Source organism: Montipora foliosa, chromosome 13 (genome assembly GCF_036669935.1).
Source record: "Montipora foliosa isolate CH-2021 chromosome 13, ASM3666993v2, whole genome shotgun sequence".
NCBI classification, from domain to species: Eukaryota; Metazoa; Cnidaria; class Anthozoa; order Scleractinia; family Acroporidae; genus Montipora; species Montipora foliosa.
Genome location: NC_090881.1, coordinates 26875323 through 26895322, shown reverse-complemented (window position 1 = coordinate 26895322; position 20000 = coordinate 26875323). Strand labels below are relative to the sequence as shown.

General features: G+C 40.4%; 1 protein-coding gene across 3 annotated transcripts in view; it reads right to left on the bottom strand.

Moving 5' to 3' along the window:
• Nucleotides 1–20000, bottom strand: part of LOC137984113 (dynein axonemal heavy chain 2-like) — an 86520-nt gene that overhangs the window by 27058 nt on the left and 39462 nt on the right. The window contains exons 43-66 of one of the 3 annotated variants that reach the window (XM_068831323.1): nucleotides 19623–19775; nucleotides 19079–19204; nucleotides 18338–18438; nucleotides 17543–17660; nucleotides 17296–17413; nucleotides 16751–16887; nucleotides 15917–16057; nucleotides 15244–15402; nucleotides 12780–12929; nucleotides 12407–12498; nucleotides 10960–11158; nucleotides 10156–10213; nucleotides 8894–9060; nucleotides 7997–8101; nucleotides 7675–7770; nucleotides 7500–7592; nucleotides 6666–6751; nucleotides 5872–6002; nucleotides 4517–4666; nucleotides 3710–3877; nucleotides 3242–3402; nucleotides 2670–2809; nucleotides 1362–1491; nucleotides 423–562 (exon numbers count right to left, since the gene is read on the bottom strand). In XM_068831323.1, coding sequence (XP_068687424.1) covers nucleotides 423–562; nucleotides 1362–1491; nucleotides 2670–2809; nucleotides 3242–3402; nucleotides 3710–3877; nucleotides 4517–4666; nucleotides 5872–6002; nucleotides 6666–6751; nucleotides 7500–7592; nucleotides 7675–7770; nucleotides 7997–8101; nucleotides 8894–9060; nucleotides 10156–10213; nucleotides 10960–11158; nucleotides 12407–12498; nucleotides 12780–12929; nucleotides 15244–15402; nucleotides 15917–16057; nucleotides 16751–16887; nucleotides 17296–17413; nucleotides 17543–17660; nucleotides 18338–18438; nucleotides 19079–19204; nucleotides 19623–19775 — 3119 coding nt within the window. The remainder of the gene's footprint in view (nucleotides 1–422; nucleotides 563–1361; nucleotides 1492–2669; nucleotides 2810–3241; nucleotides 3403–3709; nucleotides 3878–4516; nucleotides 4667–5871; nucleotides 6003–6665; nucleotides 6752–7499; nucleotides 7593–7674; nucleotides 7771–7996; nucleotides 8102–8893; nucleotides 9061–10155; nucleotides 10214–10959; nucleotides 11159–12406; nucleotides 12499–12779; nucleotides 12930–15243; nucleotides 15403–15916; nucleotides 16058–16750; nucleotides 16888–17295; nucleotides 17414–17542; nucleotides 17661–18337; nucleotides 18439–19078; nucleotides 19205–19622; nucleotides 19776–20000) is intronic. The other 2 variants (XM_068831324.1, XM_068831325.1) reach the window with 2 other exon arrangements.

The window sequence follows — 20000 nt, the reverse complement described above, 5'->3', positions numbered from 1 at the left end:
TGCAGGAGGTCGCGGGTTGGAACCCCGGCCGGATCAACTCTCAGGATCTTTTAAAATAACTGAGGAAAAAGGGGCTGCCTTTGTAATTACATCCGCAAATGGTTAAGACTTTCAAGTCTTCTCGGATAAGGACTATAAACCGTAGGTCCCGTCTCACAAATACCTTCTATGTTCATAAGTTCCCTGTGGGACGTTAAAGAACCCACACACTATTCGAGAAGAGTAGGGGATGTAGTCCCCGGTGTTGTGGCTGTCTTGTTCTCTACAGCAGAAGTGGCCGGCTTGGCAGTAATGTCTCTAAAAAGGCTTACGGTGTATGAGGCCACCTAAGCAGAAACATCCATAAGCGAAAAAGGGACTTTGCCGAGTGCTGAAAGATGTAGATGTGGATGTAGATGTAGATGATGGAAGTTATAGCTTACTTTTTATATCCGGACACAAGCTCCAGGTAGTTGGTAGGTGTGACATAGTTATGACGCTTGACCTCCAATAACATCCGTTTGCTTGTATCAACCACCGATCTGTGAACCGTTACAAAAATCTTGGCCACGTTGCCTTTGGTCTGTAACGCGGTAAGAAAAAGATATTATTTCTACAACAAACGTTCATTTCTGTTGTTATTACATTTGATTGTTAGAGTCAAATCTTAAACTTCAATTTGTTTGGTTAGCGTACTGAACGGGATAAACACTAGCAAAACCAATTGAGTTATCAGTGGATAGCGCTATCCATCCTTCTAACAACTAGGACCTGGGGCCCGTTTCTCGAAAGTCCCGAAAGCCTTTCAGTGACCCGTTTCTCGAAAGTCCCGAAAACTTTTCGGGCCCGAAAAGCCATCTGTGAAATTGCCAACCGCTTGTTTTGGAGACCTGATCTTTTAACATGCATGTTTTCAAGGTAACAAAAAGAAAAATAACTGTGAAGTTTGACGAATTAAATGCTCTCCGTTCTTGAGTTACAAAAGGAATTGTGACACCCGAAAATGGCCCGTAAAGTTTCGGGACTTTCGAGAAACGGCCCCCCAGGCCCGAAAAGCCATTTGTGAAACGGGAAACCGCTTGTTTCAAGGAAGCAAAAAGCAAAACTACTGTGAAATTTGACGAGTTAAATCCTGTCTGTTCTTGAGATACAAAGGGATTGTGACACCCGAAAATGGCCCGTAAAGTTTCGGCACCTTCGAGAAACGGGCCCCTGGTCTTTTAGATTGCCGGTGACCCTCCTTGGATGTAAATTGATAAATTCTTCTAGCTCCAAGCTTAAAATACAAGAAAGTTTCCTAGGGATATTGGTTCTCTAGATGAAAATGACGATTTTGCTGAGAAAAAGGATAAAGGTTTTCGTGATAACAATATTGTTCTTACGTCGTCATCGCCAAGTTCCATGCTCTCTAAATACTTTTCAGCAACTTCCAAAAGCGCATCCTGAGGCCACTCGCTAAACCAGTCAATTGTGGTACAGTTGACAAAAGCTGGGTACATACGGATGCGGTTCCTTATAAGGAAAAGATAAAACGCGATTAGAATTGTTGGCTTTCACTCACGTGATCAACAGCTTTGTTTTTCAACGAAAACAAAAGAAAACTTTTGCATAATAATAGAGTTAAATTCCCGGAGGATTTGGTTGGGGCTCAAACATGGCCGCCGTTTCTTTGTTTAGGGGCTCCAACATGGCGGCCGTGATGTCATGTGAAAACCGAGAATAGTCGAGGACCTGGGCCCGGTTGTTCGAAAGCCGATTAATGCTAATCCCAGATTAAAACTTTACCAAGGAATTTATTTCTCTATTCCCAAAATCTCTTCAACGCTGGTATTCGGCAAAATTTTACATTTGAAGAGGTCAATCTTGAAAAACAAAAATAAGTAAAAGAAACTTTCGCCAAAAAGTTCACAAAATGAAACCGAAGTTTGCGTTAATCTTGGATTAAGTTAATCGGCTTTCGAACAACCGGGCCCAGTTCTGGTGCATTTGTGGACTAAAACGGAGGAGCCTATCAATACAACCCTTGAGAACGCGCCTCATTTTAAGCACCACAACCACAACATTGAGTAACCATGACAATGAACGCGGCTGAAGGAACGCAAGATTTCAAATTATTTAACGTTTACCATGTAGGTCACGATAAGCTGTGGCGCTGCGTTAAGGACGGTGCCTACTAATTCAAAGGTATTTTTGCGCGGTTTACTGAATATGCGGAAAAAGCAGATCTTAACAAGTGATATTTAAACCAAAACGAAAATTGGGGGTAACCACGCATTTTTCGAAGATAATTAATCAGCAATATTTGTAAAAAGCTTTAAAATACAAAGCAATGTATGGTGTTCTTTACCAAACTAAAGCTTAATTATCTCTGAAAAATGCATGGCTACTCCCAGTTTTCTTTTGGATACCACGAGCACTTGCTAAGTTCTGCTTTCTTCGCATAGTTTTGAGCCGCGCAAAAATATCACTGTATTAATAAGCACCACCAGTAGGAAATCCGAGTATCTCGATATACGCAGAAGGAATGTGCAATAACAATAGTGGACACCGTCCTTAAGGGATTTTGGAGAGACTAAAATGAGGAATATATTGGTTCATGCTGCTTAAACGGGTCTTACTATAAACACAACAACCAAAGACAAACAACGGTTTTGAAAGAGACCAGTGCGTAGTCAGCTTTGCTGACATACCTGAATGGGTCTCCCACTGGACTCATACAAAGGATGATGTGCAAGTTACTTCTAACTCGCTCGATAAAGAAGTTGAACATGGTCTCCGGAGTATCAAAGATGCCTTCCTTCCGAGCGTCTTCAGACAATGCAGACCGCACCTGAGAACACGAGGAGCAAAAATTGTCAAAACTCTTTTTCATTCTTCACAGGATACCCAACATTGCTATTTCTCTGGACTAACTAGCATAACAGCGCTCCCAGCCAAAAGAGGCAGAATGCTAGAATGATTATTGCAAAAATTCGAGTAACTTAGGATGTGGCAAGAACGCCTGCACAAAACAGAAGCTTAAATGGACTTCGTACGAATGACCGTTCCGTGCTATCGGACTGCATTTTGACCAATCTACGAAACTTGAGCTATCAAGCCAAACGGGATCTAGTGAATGGCACTTTCCTGTCATATCCCTTGCTGCGAGGTGAGTAAATCTTTGGTTGAGAATTTTTAAAATTTGATCACGTTCAGGGATTTCGAAAAAAAAAACAAAAACAAAAACAGAAGTGCAACGATTTTCCATTAATTTCCCACAAACCTCTTCAAACTCTTCGGGTTTGTACAGATTTGGCACCTCTCCACTGCTGAGGATGTTACTAATGTCTTCAAGGAAAGATTCCTCCAGTGCTTGAGTGTCATTGAACAAAAACACCGTTGGTTTGTTTTCCACACCGGTTAGGTAATACAGGCGCTTCAGATCTGTCATGAAACATTGGTAGCATAAAACAGTAAAATTAGTAAAAAGCAATAATTCACTGTAATTTTTAGTATATCTGTGGTTTGCTTGTCGATTGGTCAAAAAATCTTGCGTCATTTTTTTAGCCAATCAGAGCCAAAACCAAAACCCAATAGGTTACAATCATAGACAAAAGTAGTTGCTTGCTTTGCGTTATGTTGTTTTCATTTGAATTTTCAGTGGTATCTGATTCATTGGTGAGATTGACATGATTAGTTTGGTTATCGTTCGTTGAACAAGACACTGCGTGACACTGCGTGGAGTACACACCTTCACTGAACTCAATTTTTCTGTAGTGTTTTGTAACCTCAATCTGGAACACCTTGAAGCCAATGATGTAAGCTGATAGTCGACTGAGACTCTGCCGTCCACTTCCACCGATACCAATCAACAGCATGTTACCTCTAGGCTGAGCTATTACGCGGATTATGCGAGTCACTGAGGGAAGAAAGATACGAATAATCAGCATCTTAGAGCGGTTTTCAATTGAGTGTCGAAAGTAATTAGCGAATTGCTTTGGTTTTGCATTACTTAACTCAGCGATTGGTTCGAAGTTGTCGCGCCATTTTTTCAACCAATCACAAGTGAAACCAAAACCAATCGTGGCTCGCGCGTGCACATTTTCCCGTGCTTTTTGTCGGCTACGTGTAATTACTTCGACATTTGATTGGTTTACTGGATTGTGTCCGTCCTTTTTGATTGGCCAAAGTAATAACTTTGGTTTTGGTTTTACGACACTCGATTGAAACTCGCTCAATTTCCAATACCGTTATTTACAAACTAAACGACTTAGCGGAAGATCAGCCAGCTCAGAACGAGGAAGGACTGGCTAAGACTGCAACTTGAACGATGACAACTAAATTCAGAAATAATACGAATATTAAAAACAGTTTATACGTTTTCTAATTTGGTTCCTGGTATGCTAAGGTCTTGTCTCTCTGTCTTTATGTTAGGAAAGGATAAGGAATGCAAAGCCAGACTAAGGATCAAAATTGACAAGCTGAAACCTTCAATTTTGGGTTAAGGTTATAGTTAAAGGTAAACAGAAAGAAATGCTTCAATGCCGACTGTACTTACCGTGCTCAATGGCATCTCTAAATAACACAAGATCCATAGCTATAACCCCGGGTTCCATGTTGTAATCTTCCAGTTGATCCTCCATGTATTTCTTCAATGCCTTGAAATCCAGCATGTCTTCGTAAACTTCTCCTTCTTTCATGAAGTCACCTGAGATATACACTCAATATAAGTAAGCGTACGTTGGTATTGGAGGATAGAGTTCGTTTGCTTTGAAGCAATGGTTAGGGTGCTGTTCTCCGAATCAATTCGTTTCAAGTGCGTAAGTATGCAGGCTTGTCGCCAATTCCTGGATGAAGTCATGTGTGCATTAAGTTTGTTTATTTTCCACTCTGCCCTGGAATTTCAGTTCGGGCACTTCAGCTTTCTCTCAAAACTTGCTTGATTTGACTTCGGTCGATTATGCCAAATTTCTTGGTGTTCCTATTGATAGTATTACGTTCAATGCTAAAATCCGTAAACAAATGAAGGCTTTTAAACATAAACAGGATAATAGTATACATTCAAATTGAACAAAAAAAAAGAGAACAGAGCCGAGGTTCAGGCGAATGTTTGCACTTTTGGTCAAAAACAAAGGGAAATGAAAAAATATGTAGCCCTTATCTGTAAGCAAAACTCTGCTGCCATTATCCTACATTAAACGACCTCAAGATATTGTTGAATTTCATAGACAGACAGTTCGTGTGCAAAATGTGCATGCAGTAAATATTGCTTGCGTGCATCGCTGAGTATTGTCTTTACATATAAAAGTTTTATCAGAAGACCACTGACTCTTTTGTGTTCCGTTTTTAGTTAATAGACCATTTTACCGTTGTAGCTGGTTAAGTTACCTAACCTAAGAATGGACATACATACATACATACATACTTAATTGACCGCTCCCCATAGGGGCTTTTCAGGGCCAATGAAACACAATCAACGAAACGACAGAACACAACAACAACTGTTAAGAATCCCAACTGGCCGGAGGCAAACCAGTTGGCTATTTACAAGTGCAGCCGGGAAGTTGAACCAGGGACTACCAGGAACAAATTCAAAGAGTGGTCAGAGCGGGTCTTGAACCCGGGATCTCCGGATCTCAAGGCAAGTGCTCTAACCACTGGGCCACACTGCCTCACTACGCGAGTGAGACTGACTAGGCGAGACTGCCGGTCACCCTGCTTTGATACAAACCTTTGTGCTTTTCTATAATGTTCAAGTACACTAAATAGAATTACAACAACACAATTTACATGATAAAAGCAGAAAGGTCTATATCAATAAAAGGTCACCGGCAGCCTCGTAGCCATTCACAGGCTGGGTTACTGAGCAAACAACTGTAAAATGGCCTATTCTCTTTTAAAGAGTGAACTTACCAAAGATTGGCGGCTGTTTGTTGGGACAGAGATTATGAAAGGTAAGGTCGAACATGGTGCCCAGCTTGTCACTTAACAAAGTGACGAAGGCCTCATGATCAGCAGCATCGATAAGACGATCCGAAAACACCCTGAAAGCAGCAACAACAACGACTTAAGCATGGCATAATTCAAACGAGAAGGAAATCAAAACTATTCAAAAATTCATGGAATCTCTTGAAATCACAAGCGGAGTATCAGTTTCTATAGTGTCTGTTAAATTGCCGAGGCAGTTCGCCTACAGTCCATAAAATGGTTTTGACAGCGCAAATCACTGAGGCATAATTTGCTTGTTTCTTGCAACATCACCACTTGCACAGCTCACATGGGCACGTAAATTTCGCGAGCTACACAGAGCTGTTATTTGGTGGCGCGACACAACAATGTAAGTAGGAGACTAAGGCGAGATAGGCAGAGTTGCTGTATCCAAAGTACATTATCCGCTGAACCAACTACTGAAAAATTAGGTGAACGAATGAAGAGTGCATTTTCTCAATAACGACTTTGAGAAAAAACAAAAAAGGAAATCCTAGGCCTCCTATTCCCTTCTGAACTGAACCTGGACTTGATCTAATTGCCTAGCAGCCATATGTCTCCCGAAGCTCAGTGATAGGGTATCTCAACTCAAAAGTTCGACTGCTAATGAAGCACTCATTTCTTTTGCAAGTATTTCAGAGTCTTCATCGAAAAATGTTCATCTCTTCATGCAAAACAGAGAAGTTTATTCAAAAGCCATTTTTAATTAGCATTCCTACCTGAAGCACTCATGAACCCACAATCTGGAGATAGCTGTCTTCGTATCATGGAAGTCTTTGTTAGCACGCAGCAAGCCTTGAAAGACCTGTACAAATCAATACAACTCGAGCTTACTTGATAAGAAATGTTTAGGTAATACGCTCATGAGTGAGGAATAATTTAACGTCGAGATTATCATCAACAAATTGCTAGCTTTTCCATTCTTTTTGAAAAGAGGCTGCGTCTTGCAACACTTGCTTCATATGTACTGTGCGACATTAACACGCATTTTCAGAAAAACATTTGGGATGTGGCAATCGCCCACTGTCGTAATCTGGCCAGTATGGAGTGTATTCGGTCATGTGACCCGCTGCAATAGTGGCTGACCGAAACAAAGAATAATTTGCACAAGAAAGAGAGTTCGAGTCCTCAAGAATTGTTTTCTTTTCCATTATATAGTCGCCGTTTCTTAGTTTACTCAAACATGACCGCCGTGACGTCATAATGAACACACTATTAGCATTTTTGGGTTTGCACGCGCGCTCCAAGAAAAATAGAAGTCTACAAACCTTATGCGCGAGCTCAGAGCAGACCGAATCGTACTCCAATCAAAAGTTTGGTAATATATGAGGGGTCAACCGCTGCAGAGGACCCCACGTGATTCTCACTGTTGAAAGTAACTACTGTACACACACTTTCGTGTATTTTTTTTACTCTCGCGTAAACGCGTAATTTGCGTGTAAATTGCGCGCAATATGGCGGACTTACGCGCATGATAAGCGCGTGTAATGCTGCTATTCCTGCGGCCAGTACTGTAGACACTTAACCACGAGAATGAAAGCAAATTAACTTACCCTTGAGATGTCCCTCAAATTGAACAAGTAGTGGATCTTAGTTGGTGTTGGCAGCATTCTAGCAACAATGGCATTGTAGATATCGATAGTTGCCTAGAGAATTGACAAAATACCATTAACAGAGGTGTGATCAAGTTTTCTAGAATATAAATAAAACAACAACAAGGTTAAAAACCTGTGTCATGATATCACCAAGAGGTTTAACTTCTTCTTCAAAATCTTGCAACTTCTGGTTAATCATGGTTCCAAAAATTCGTTTGATTTGACTCTCCTATAATCAAAGACACACGTGTGCGCATTACAATCAACTTATTCACTCAGTGAGAGGAAGAGGATAGTATGTCAACAACTTGATTCTTATCACGTATTTAGCAGTTGAAAATCTAAACTATGAAGCCCCTTTTCAAAGTAAATCTTGCTTTACTGCACAAACTAAGAACGGAGTGAGTTTGAAAGCCACAACGGTAAACGCATACTGGTACATCATTTTAATTTACCTGAGGAAAAGTCATGTTGATGAGGTTGAACCGGCTCTGAAGTCGTTTGGAGATCACCATCCTTCCACCACCAGGTGGGCCCATGGATGCAAGCAAATGCATGCCCTGATAGTAGAGGAAATATGACATGAGCCGTTTGTTCAATTGTACAATTTCGACAGAAGTCAACCTTTCCTTAGCTACTTTGCAGAGCTACAGACTCCTTTTTAGGAAAGCCTTGAGTATATACGAGTGCGTCCATCATCGACGGTACTTCCATTTCACCATCAAGACAAACCAATGTTTTTTACCTCTAATAGGCTCAACCTGCGAAGAACTGGGTAAGAGCAGTGGGGAGGGAACTCACCTTCCTCGTTACGTTACGGGTAATCCAATTTTCCCCTCCTATAAAACTATGAGTAGAAAAATATCAAAGTATTATCGTTTCTGTAATGATATTGTCGCTTGTGGTGTAGACCGCGACGTTATGACTGCATACTCCTCTCTTTCTTCAGGCCATGAGGTCGAATGGTTACCACCTCAACTCCCGAAGCAGGCTAGCAGTATGCAATAGAAACTTTGTTGTCTACACTTCAAGTGACAATATCGTGAGAAAAATGATTTTGCTTTGATATTTATGTCCTTCACCAATATGAACAACCAAAACCTCTTTCAAACTTATTATTTGATTTCATGAAATTTCATTCTTTTGTATTCTTCGGTTGCTCGAAGTCCGGTTAGCGCTAAGCGTTGGTTAAGAGGTATCAAAACCTAAAGGTTTCCATGGTATTCAACCCTGGTTAACGCTAACCATGCTTCGAGCAACCCGGGGCAAGAAGACAGCAAACGTGAGACTGTAATAACGTTATCATATATATATAAAACAAAGTAGTCCAAAAACACTGCAAGGGCACTGACCTTGATGTACTTCACAGTTTGTTTCAGCCTGTCATACCAAAAACCATAGTCTAACCACAGTCGGATGAGTTCAAGAGGAGGCTGTGATCCAAACGTGTCCTTCGCAGGCATATTGAAGTCATCCATGAAATTTATTAGCTGTTTGCCGCCCACAGGGACATACACACCTTGAAAGAAGAGTGAGCAAAAAATAAACAACGATCGGAGACATTAGGAATGTGATCACTTCGACAGGAATAACCTGGGGCCTGTTTCTCGAAAGTCCCGAAAACTTTTCGGGCCCGAAAAGCCATTTGTGAAACTGCTAACCGCTTATTTTGGAGAGCCGATCTTTTAACAAAAAAGAAATATAACTGTAAAGTTTGACGACTTAAATCCTCCCCGTTCTTTAGATACAAAGGAAATTGTGACACCCGAAAATGACCCGAAAAGTTTCGGGACTTTCGAGAAACGGGCCTCTGGTGTGATCTTAAGCATCTAATAATAATAATAATAATAATAATAATAATAATAATAATAATAATAATAATAATAAAGGTTCTTAATAGACCAATCTAACATCAGCCTCGATGCTTTTACAAAAGTGGAATAGAAAATGTATATAGGAAAAGTAAAGAACTACGTGTTAAAAAAGACTAAAACAACGACTGTAATTAAAATAGCTACATAATGGTGAAAAAAAAGGTAAGGACTACAGAATAAAAGATCAAAACTACGATACAAAAAAATAGCTAAATTCTACAAAAACAAGTGTGTTTTCAGCAATCTTTAAAAGACAATATTCTATCCGCCTGCTTAATATCGTCGTGTCGGGTGACGCCGGTTCAAGGTTCTTCCTTCAAATAGACCATAATCGTATTTTCAGTATTGGACTGGAACTAGCTTGCAATGGAGGCTAATACAGGGAAATCTTTTCAAATGCAAATACTTTTTATTAAAATACATTCCCCCGCATTAGCCTCCATTGCAAGCTAGTTCCAGTCCAATACCGAGAATACGAATATGGTCTATTCTGTGCGCATTTAGCCGCGCAACAATGTTGCAACTTTATACTGGGGAGAAATTAAGGGCTCTCGGAGCTGTAGGGAGTTCTGTTTCGACTTTACTCGGTGCAGTTTTGGATAACAAAGCACTGACTGAGTGGGTGGAGGGGGGGGGGGGGGGGGTGGAAAAAGGTCTCAAAGTCGTCTTCTATCGATAACAGCCTCAGAGCAGACGAAATACCTTGGACCAACAATAGATTAACAATACAGTGTATTTACCTTTGGTTCGTTTCTCCACCTTACTCTCAATGATCTCTTGAACATTGTTTGAAGATGTCTAGTAAAAAATGGAAAATGGAAAAGATGCTAGGAGTTCTATCTTATTACGAGTTCTTCTTTCAGGTACCTCAGCTTCTAATGGCGAGTCTGAATTTCTTTGAAAATTACCAAAAACATTGAGTACAAAATAATTTTTCCAACTAAACATTCCGGTTAATCTGAAAAAAAGAAGTCAATGGCACCAAGCCCTATGGATCTCATTCACTGACTACAAGCAAACCTTTCTAATGCTTTAACAAAGAAATGCTCCAGATGAGCAATAATCAGGATTCGGCTATTTAACACTAGCACTTAAGATCACTTTTACGTGAAACAAGACAAGATGATCACTGTTTTCGCCACAATCTTAACATGTAATCCCCCACAACATGCTGTAAATCACATTTGACATCCGTTGTCGATTAAGAATGGCACATTCGGTTAGTGCGCGGCCTCAGTGCAAGAGGTCTTGATTTCGATTCCCGGATCTCGCATCCTTGTTTCGACTTCTTTCCCTTCAATGTAGCTTAAGTAGCTTTAAATACCCGTAAAACGGAAGCACTGATGGAGAGGGGGGAGTAAAATGAGCGCACCGTCAACCTCAGGTTTGTCAGTTGAATTACTGTTACGAGTTATCGACGATAAATATGGTCGCTTTAATGACACGCAAGACCACTATTCCTTGTGTTGTTATTTCTACACTTGTCCGTATTTACTGCTGAACAACTAACTCACTTAAACAATACTCGATTTTCTTAGTCATACCTGTGCAGACATGTTAATCACCAACAAGCTGTAGGTCTTAGGGTCCAGTCTCTGCAACACCTTCTGGGCTAATGACGTCTTCCCAGTTCCCACAGGGCCAGTGAGAAGGACAGGTCGCTTGGCCTGCAGCAAGCTGTACACTAAGAAGTCGTATCGCACAGTGTCGACAGTGGGAACCATAATCTTATAAAATGGTGCGCTATAAAGTAAACAAAGACAAACAATTACGCTAACATGTTTATCTGAGAAGAGACGTGAAACCCAATGTGTGGTGTTCAGCTTCCAACGTTCATTATTTTCGAGGGCGTGGTCCGCCGATGTGGTTAGTAAGAGCAACCTTAACCTTTTAATGCCGGAAAAAGACGCTTTTCCTATATGGCGCCAGCCATTTGGAATTCAATCTCAAGTCATCTCCACCTCATTACGTCACCAAAAGTTTTCAATACCAAGTGCAAGCACCTTTTTCAACAGCGATTGGAAACTGCTACAGAACTGACTCAGTATAGAGAGACTATATCAAATAATTGTCAACTTAATTTCTATTAACCTAGTATTAAATTTTTTCTGAATCAGTTTATTGTTACATTTATTTTAACATATAATAGTAAATATATTTAGAGCTTTATTTACTTAGAAGGGCCAGATTGGAGAAAAGACGATGTCTTTATCTGTCATCACTAATAAAGTTAAATATTATTATTATTATTAAGCTGCGGCTACACGAGCAATTTTTTGCTCGCGCTGGTGATGCGATTTTTTCAAATTTTGTCGCGTCGCCACCGTGCGAGCAGAGCCTCCTTTTGTCTTTTTCTTTACTGAGGAGGAGAAAAGGAGGCTCTGCCTGAATCGCGTTGACTCTTTGAAGCCGCCGCAGCCCGAAGTTCTGGACTAGGCAATCTTGTTTTCTCTCGTCAAACCGGTTTTTCCAGTGCGAGCATCCGTGTAGTGATAAAGCCGATGGTTATCAGTGAGCCCGTTGCACCGTGAAAAACGAAGATGGCGGCGAGATCTGCCATATTAGGCTTGGGTTCGAGACTGTATCCTGGCAACATGCAGCGCATACTCAATAAAGATCTTACTCGACTCCTGCAGAGTCTTTTTCGAGAACGCCAAAATAGAGCAAGCAAAAGAAAGGCTCTGCTAGCAGGGCGTCGCGTCGCCAGCGCGCGATGAAAATCGCAAGTGTAGCCAGCCTCCCTTGAAATGGCGATGCGACAGCTGAAAAAATCGCAGAAAAAAAATCGCGAGAAATTCAACTCATTCAATTTCTTGCGATTTTTCTGCGATTTTTTCAGCTATCGCGTCGCCAGTTCAAGGGTGGCTACACTTGCGATTTACATCGCGCGCTGGCGACGCGACAAAATTTGAAAGAATCGCATCACCGGCACGAGCAAAAAAATCGCTCGTGTAGCCGCGGCTTTAGTGTCTAAGATTAATTCGTACTTACTTAGGGGTGTAACGCCATCCACTCCTCAGCTTATCCTCCCACAGAGCCCAAGCTTTTTGTTTGGTGTCCACATGGTATTCATACACTGTGTCCTAGAAAATTTGACGCACCATTTAAGATAACTCCACCCTCTAAACTGATGCCATCAAGGCAAAGCAGAGGTGCTACAAGCTCCAAAAAGAAAAAAAACCGGCAGAAAAATTGGAAGGACGCAACCAGTCGGGACCGCCCTTAAAGACATTTCTTGCTTATAGTCAGAGAAGAATTCGAACAGGGATTATCTACAAGTAAATGCATCACCCTTAGCAATGGGCCATGACTTCGTTGCCACTGCTCCACTGCACGCTTAGTATCCCCAAACGGATTTCATTACCTTTGCAGGGAATTGACCTTCAATTTCTCGTAAAAAGTTGTCCATCTTCTTTCTGCTGTCTTCATCCACTGATGCACAAATGGACCAGATTAGCGAGAACAAGAACCAAAGCTCAATCATGCGAGGATAACTTTCCTCGTGAGGATGAACCTGTTAAGCCAAGGGGATATGATAAGAACAAATCATTTAAAAGCAAAGACGAGTGAAAAATTTACATTTCCACATGATGGTAAAGCGCGTGGTTACTTGTGAATCATTATCCGTAATGACTTTTTAAAACTTCAATACACCTCATTCCAAAATGGTCACCATTTTTAGTATTCTTTTGTCTGCTTAAGCAAATTAGCCCTTGCTGCCTCGTTCAAGGTTGAATATGCTTTTGAATTTTAAGCTTAAGAACGAATTTGCAAGCAACGAATACTAAAATGGCGGCCATTTTGGAATAAAGTGTATGGTATGGTAAAGAGCTAATAGGCTATTTCCAAGTTCATATCCGCCTCTTCTTCAAAGCGAGTCTGAGTGCGAAGTTTTCGTGATGGTAATTAGTTATACTTTACATATGAATGAAAACTAATTTTGATAAGAAAAACTTCGCACTTAGACTCGTTTTGAAGAGGAGGAAGACATGAACTCGAAAATGGCCTATTAGGACAATGTGCGAGCCACCGAGCCAATCGAGTCATGCGAGCCAACATGGCGAGCCATGCGAGTCGACATGCGAGTCACGCAGTTATTGAAAGCTAACCGTTTTAAAATGGGTGCTTATACTTACGGCGCGTTCGATTGACCCTATTCCGGAATAAGAATACGTGAAGTGATGATTAAAACGGTATGTTTGGCGCGTTTTGAAGCTGCAAGGATGATAAAATGTGTTTTAAATAGCATTTCAGAAAATGTTTGACAATTTTAATGTGAATCTCCGCAAAAACAAAGGATTTCCAACTTGTATTCCATGTACTCCTATTCCGGAATACAGTCAATCGAACGCACCCTTAATAACTGTTTATCAGCGCTATTTGAAATGGGTGCTTAGACTTAAATGCGAAATTCTCAGGGGTCGCAGATTCTCCAGCCCCTATGGTAAACATCAACGGTAAAAACGACGTATCGACCGCGTTTCGGTCATGATAAACTTCAATGCGAGGAAATAAAAATTAGCACATATACATATATATATACATATACATATACATATACATATATAAGAGAAGAGAAAGTGAACTAGTTTTCGTTCATATATTCGATCTACAGATCTGTTTCGTGGGAGTGTATCCCACTCGTCAGGACCTAGATGACAATGTTAATTCGTAGGTTTTTATATACCATTCCCTTGAAATTACAATAATTAGGTGTTTTTTAGTAAAAATTAATAATTAGGTGTTTTTTAGTAAAAATTTGTTTGCATGCCTACAAGTGTTCGCAAGTTCTGTTCTTTTGTTGAGGGTGGCAAGCTCTTGTTTACATATAATGTAGAACTTCTCTAGCGTGCACAATTTGCATCTTTTGGTTGCATTAGAGTATGCCTGTGCCTTATCAAGAATTTTCCATCTGATCGTGTAATCTACTCCCGCTTCCCTTAACTGCCACACATGCTTGCTGAGCTCAGTTTGGTTGCTGTATACTAGAAATGAAGTATACAGCAACCAAACTGAGCTCAGCAAGCATGTGTGGCAGTTAAGGGAAGCGGGAGTAGATTACACGATCAGATGGAAAATTCTTGATAAGGCACAGGCATACTCTAATGCAACCAAAAGATGCAAATTGTGCACGCTAGAGAAGTTCTACATTATATGTAAACAAGAGCTTGCCACCCTCAACAAAAGAACAGAACTTGCGAACACTTGTAGGCATGCAAACAAATTTTTACTAAAAAACACCTAATAATTAATTTTTACTAAAAAACACCTAATTATTGTAATTTCAAGGGAATGGTATATAAAAACCTACGAATTAACATTGTCATCTAGGTCCTGACGAGTGGGATACACTCCCACGAAACAGATCTGTAGATCGAATATATGAACGAAAACTAGTTCACTTTCTCTTACGAAGCTCCAATATTGTCGAGCACTCTTGAGGAAAAATCGGTCACATATCCAGTGCATATACATATATATATATATATATGTGGAAAAGTTAAGAAGTAAAAACATGTAAGAAAAAGTACTAAAGTGTACAACTACAAAGAGGAGGGTGTTAAAAAACAGTAGAAGACAATAAAAGCATGCAAAGTTTTTGCCATTTTTAATGACGGAAGTGCAGTCGAAACGTCGTTCTGTTCTGAATTTTTACCGTTGATTTTTATCATTAATTCCTTGTGAAAGTAAAAAATAGAAAACAGTGAATCAACACAACGTGTAATTTTGTGTAAATGTTGTAAATTAGCCTCACAACATGTGCCAGTTAAAGTAATTTTGGAGAAAACAAAAAAAAAAGAAAATGACAAACGACGACAAAAACGAACCCCGTTCTCTTCAGTAGCCAGGGCATCAAATAACACGCACAAGGAAATCACAGAGTTCAGTTCCGATGTGGGTATCAGCTCCTTGCAGTGATGGCTTCGGAAGTCCAGAACCTTGGGAACAAACTTCTCAAACAGCCTCTGCAAATGTTCCACAGATTGCTGAGGAGAAGAAACAGCATTTTCAAGACATTGAAAGATGAGAGAATGAGTCTGACCCTCCTTCTTTTAACGTACGATCGCATTTCTATTGACGACATAAAAACTGTCTGTAGTTCAATCACGAGCCACGTCACCTGAGATGGCCGAAGCTTGTTCTGGTTACTGCTTCATATAGTAACTAAAAGTATTGTTACTCCTCCCTTCAAAGGTTACTCATACATCACAGGGTCTCCTCAAGCAGTACTTCACTGTTACCATGTATAAACCAGAAGGGGAGTGACCGAATGAAGCAAAGTTTCTTACCGTTTTAAGGCCAGACCGCATCGCGTCGCGCGCGCGCCCGATTGCGATTTCCCTGCTCCCTTCCCCTTTCTAGCGCCTGCCACGCAGGCTATCGAAAAGCAGGCAAACTAGCATATTCACCACCACTCTTCCACTCTTGGAAGACCTCCTCCGAAGGAAGTTTATACCTCTAAATAACAACTATGGCAATGTTCACATCTGACACTCATACCTTATCTTGTCTCCTTCCAAGCCAACAGTCCACATACGGTTGCCAACCAACATCTTTGTAATCGGTAAACACCATGCCACAGCGACTGACTGTAGCGGGTGAGGCAACAGCGAGATCTTCTACCTCAAACAGCAGAGAAACCTGAGTGCAGAAAGGAAAGAGGTCACTGAAATATTGACGCAATTCAAGAAGCTGCATCACCTCCGAACAAAAAAAGTTGCATGCAGTACCGCAATGATTATCATAATATAAGCCCCCTCGTTGTAATTTCTCCTGGTTATAGGCCAAGCCACTTTTGATATAGATCCCCTTGCCGTCCATTTATTCTTGATAAGACGAAAGGTCATCTATTCTTTTACTTGTGCTTTTTTGTTTGACATAATTTGCATTGAATTTTCCATAACATGATTAAAATTATCTTGGACATAATATCTATAGTTATAAATCTCTGCAGGCCCAATGCTCTCTACGCCATTCACACATCACTTCAATGGCACGCAGGGCTGGAGTTGATTTTTAAACTGAAATTTACAAGATTATTAATTGCCCATCGTATTTCACGTATAATTAAGCTCCATTGTACGTCCCCAAACCCCTTAAAAACTAGCCTACGGTTTATGCACTTTAAACCAACTAGATATCACACAGCTCTTTGCAAACTCCAACTGCATTGGATAGATTATCAGACGCACCTCTATTGTGTATAGGGGACATATCTGTGTTGTATAAATGTTTTCAATTATTATTTTCTGAACCTGTTGCAAGAGCCCATATAACAACTGGTAAATGGCATAAATCTATGTCTGTAGCAGCTTTTCAAATTACGCCACTGACCTGGTCTGGCATAGCTATACGTTCGCCGTTGATAAGAGTCAGAACTTTATTGTCATCCATAACAGAGTTCATAGACTCTATCCACAAAGTGTCGACTGGAGCATCAAACAAGATCCACTTCTCATCTGGTCGCTCATCTGATCAAACACAGAATTGTCATTGATTATCAACAAACGTTTGGAAAAAAACACAGTATTGTTCATTGGCGTTATATCATCATAATTACTAAAGATTAACATTGTTGAGAGGCACGGTGGCCTGATGGTTAGAGTGCTTGACTCCGGATTGAGCAGTCCGGGTTCGGGTCCTGGCTGGGGACATTGTGTTGTGTTCTTGGGCAAGACACTTTTGAATTCTCTCAAGGTGCCTCTCTCCACCCAGGTGTATAAATGAGTACCGGCGAAAATGCTGGGGGTAACCCTGCGATGGACAAGCATCCCTTTAAATGGCCTATCACCCGACCACTCTAGAAAGCAACACTATACGCTTATTTACTTCACGCTGAACAACCTGATATTGAAAATGATATCACATTTATTTGATACCTGAGCAGGTGAGTCTCATGACACTGGACAACACTCCATCTGTCCACTCATTAGTGTTAAGATCAAATTCGCCATAGAGTTCACCAAGTGATAAGGCCTTGGGGTTAATTGGGAACTCCTAAAAAGATTAATGAATATATTGTCCAAATTAAGTTAATTCTTAATTCTGTGTTTGTTCTTCTTACAAGGGTTTTGCGACCAGGGATTGAAATACCAAAGGAGCATAAGTATACTTCAGCAATCTTACCCTGACAATATTAAAGCCAGATTCTCCGTCTCTCTTCATCCTTGTCATGGATGCCTGAAGAATCTTCCAGCACACGCTCTTCCCAGAGCCAGTCTGACCCACTAACATGGTGGAGTGTCTGATATAGAAATATCAACGGTAGCTCACAAAGTAGTTGAATCATACCAGGAAGTGACATGGTCACACTTAAAAATGTTCAGACGCTGCCCTTAACAGGAGCCAAAACAGCAACCCTCCTTTAACTGGATACGCAGCCTTCGCACTGAGCTACAGGAGAACCGGGACCCTTAGTATAGAATAAGTTAAAACCGAATGAAATTATGTTTACAAACATACTTGTCCGAAATTTTTTTTCAAGTGTGTATATCAGGAAAAGTGAATTTTAAAATCGCTTATTTTAAATTTCAAATTTGGCGGACGCCGCCATCTTGAATAACTGTGACGTGATATGGTTGCCCTATTGTTCGGACACAAAGAGCTTTTGTCTAATAACAATAGGGCAACCGTAACACGTCACAATTATTCAAGACGGCGTCGCCTACAAAATTTGAAAACAAAAATAGGTGATTCTAAAACTTTCTTATTTCGGATATAAACGCTTTCTTTGAGAATATTTTTAGATTGACTTGACTGTAACATTTATTTACTGGGATTTAAAGTTATTTTTTTGTCCAAGTGGAGGTTCCCTTTCAAACTACGTTAAGGTGTCTCCTACCTGAAGAATGTTACAGAAGCGCAGAGTTAATACTCGCAACTAGAGAACTGTATAATCCGCTGACTGTTACGGTACAGTACCTGGAATTTTTGGTCTCATACAACTGTATCACCTTCAGGATTGTGGATGGGTGCGGCTTGAGACCAAACTCCTTGATGTCTTTTTCTATAGCTGTACGAAGCTAAAAACAAATGCAGATCATTGAAATCTAAGTTGTTAGAAATTAAAGTATTGTTAAAAATCCATGGTTTCTTATTTCACGAAGAGTCCACTTGAGCCTGAAACGTCATTTGAGACTTGTACAAAATGGATTGTAAATCTCAATATGGTTTGGAAAAAAACTCCTTTAGCATATCGGAGCAGTTTTTTTTTCTTTATTTTTACCTCCTCCTCCTCCCCTCTTCTGGGTGAAATCAGAAACCCATGAGGGTTGAAACGTGTAACGGCCCCTTGTGTTCTGGGTAACAAGCTTCTGAATATTCAATTTGCTAAGTACCATATTTGGAACAACAAGAGCGAGCGGTTTCCAAATATGGTACTTAGCACTGAAACATTCAACCAATCAGTTCGCACTGAATATTCGGAAGCTGTGAACGCGCGTTACACGTTTCAACCTTTATGGGTTTCTGGTGAAATAGATAATCAATGACTGACATATTGGCTTGTGGTGATTGCCCTTTGATTTCACAGACACCCATCTTCCACTCGGTTTAACTTTAACCAACCTGTTATTCATTCGCCTAGCCAGCCAGATTTTTGCGATGTGTGTTCATTTTTCACAAAAAGGCAAACTCAACGAAAAAGAAATATAAACGCTTCACCTTGCCGTAGTCAATGGTAGGGGTCTCAACTCCAGGAAACAAATCAGACACGATGCCATTGAAGAGAGGCAGATCTTGAGATGTTAACTTGGCTACGTTCATGTCCTTCATCGACAGAAGTAGGATCTTGTAAGGAAGAAAACTTGACAATTAAAAAAACTTATCAACCATACAAGAACTTTAGAGTTTGTGCTCAAGATTCCTCGAGATGGGGAGAAATCCAGTATGAGAATCCAGGTGTTTCAGGTAGCCCTAAGACCCGAAGATCCACGAAGATCAGTCAAGACCAAAGACAATAACAGTGAATCAGTCTATAACCTGGCTCAATACATGCATTGTATAAAGAATAAGGGTAAAATACAGCAGTCTTTATGACAATGCGAATGCAACCATAGGCAGCCTTCTACAGGGGTCTAAAAGGCTGCTTCTCAACTGAACAAAGAGGTGACCACTGACTGACGCCAATGCAAATTTTACACTTGCAATGCAATTCCCTCCAAACAGGGACAGGTTCACTAATCAGAACTATTAATACTGTCATTACCTCTTCATCAGACATATCAGGGTTAGCTCTCTTCTTTTTGCCAGCATATCTCAACACAGAGGTGAGAGCTCTCAGGCCAAAGTCGTAGTGATCCTGTTTGGACAGCTGCTGCACTGCCAGGGAGTACAAAGTATGTACTTTTCTGGCAAGAACCTGGAAAATGAATTACAAAATATCACTAGTCTCTAATTAGAGTTCAAAGAGAGTTTTTAATCAGTGCATAAAAAATTTCAACGAATGAACCAATAAACGAAAAAAATATGACGAATGTGAAATGAACAAGGGAAACAACGAATAAACCTGCCTTTTGCTTGCCATCCTCCTCTCATTTTGTATCCATTACATTTAATAAAACCCTCCTTTGTTCAAAAGGTTTGA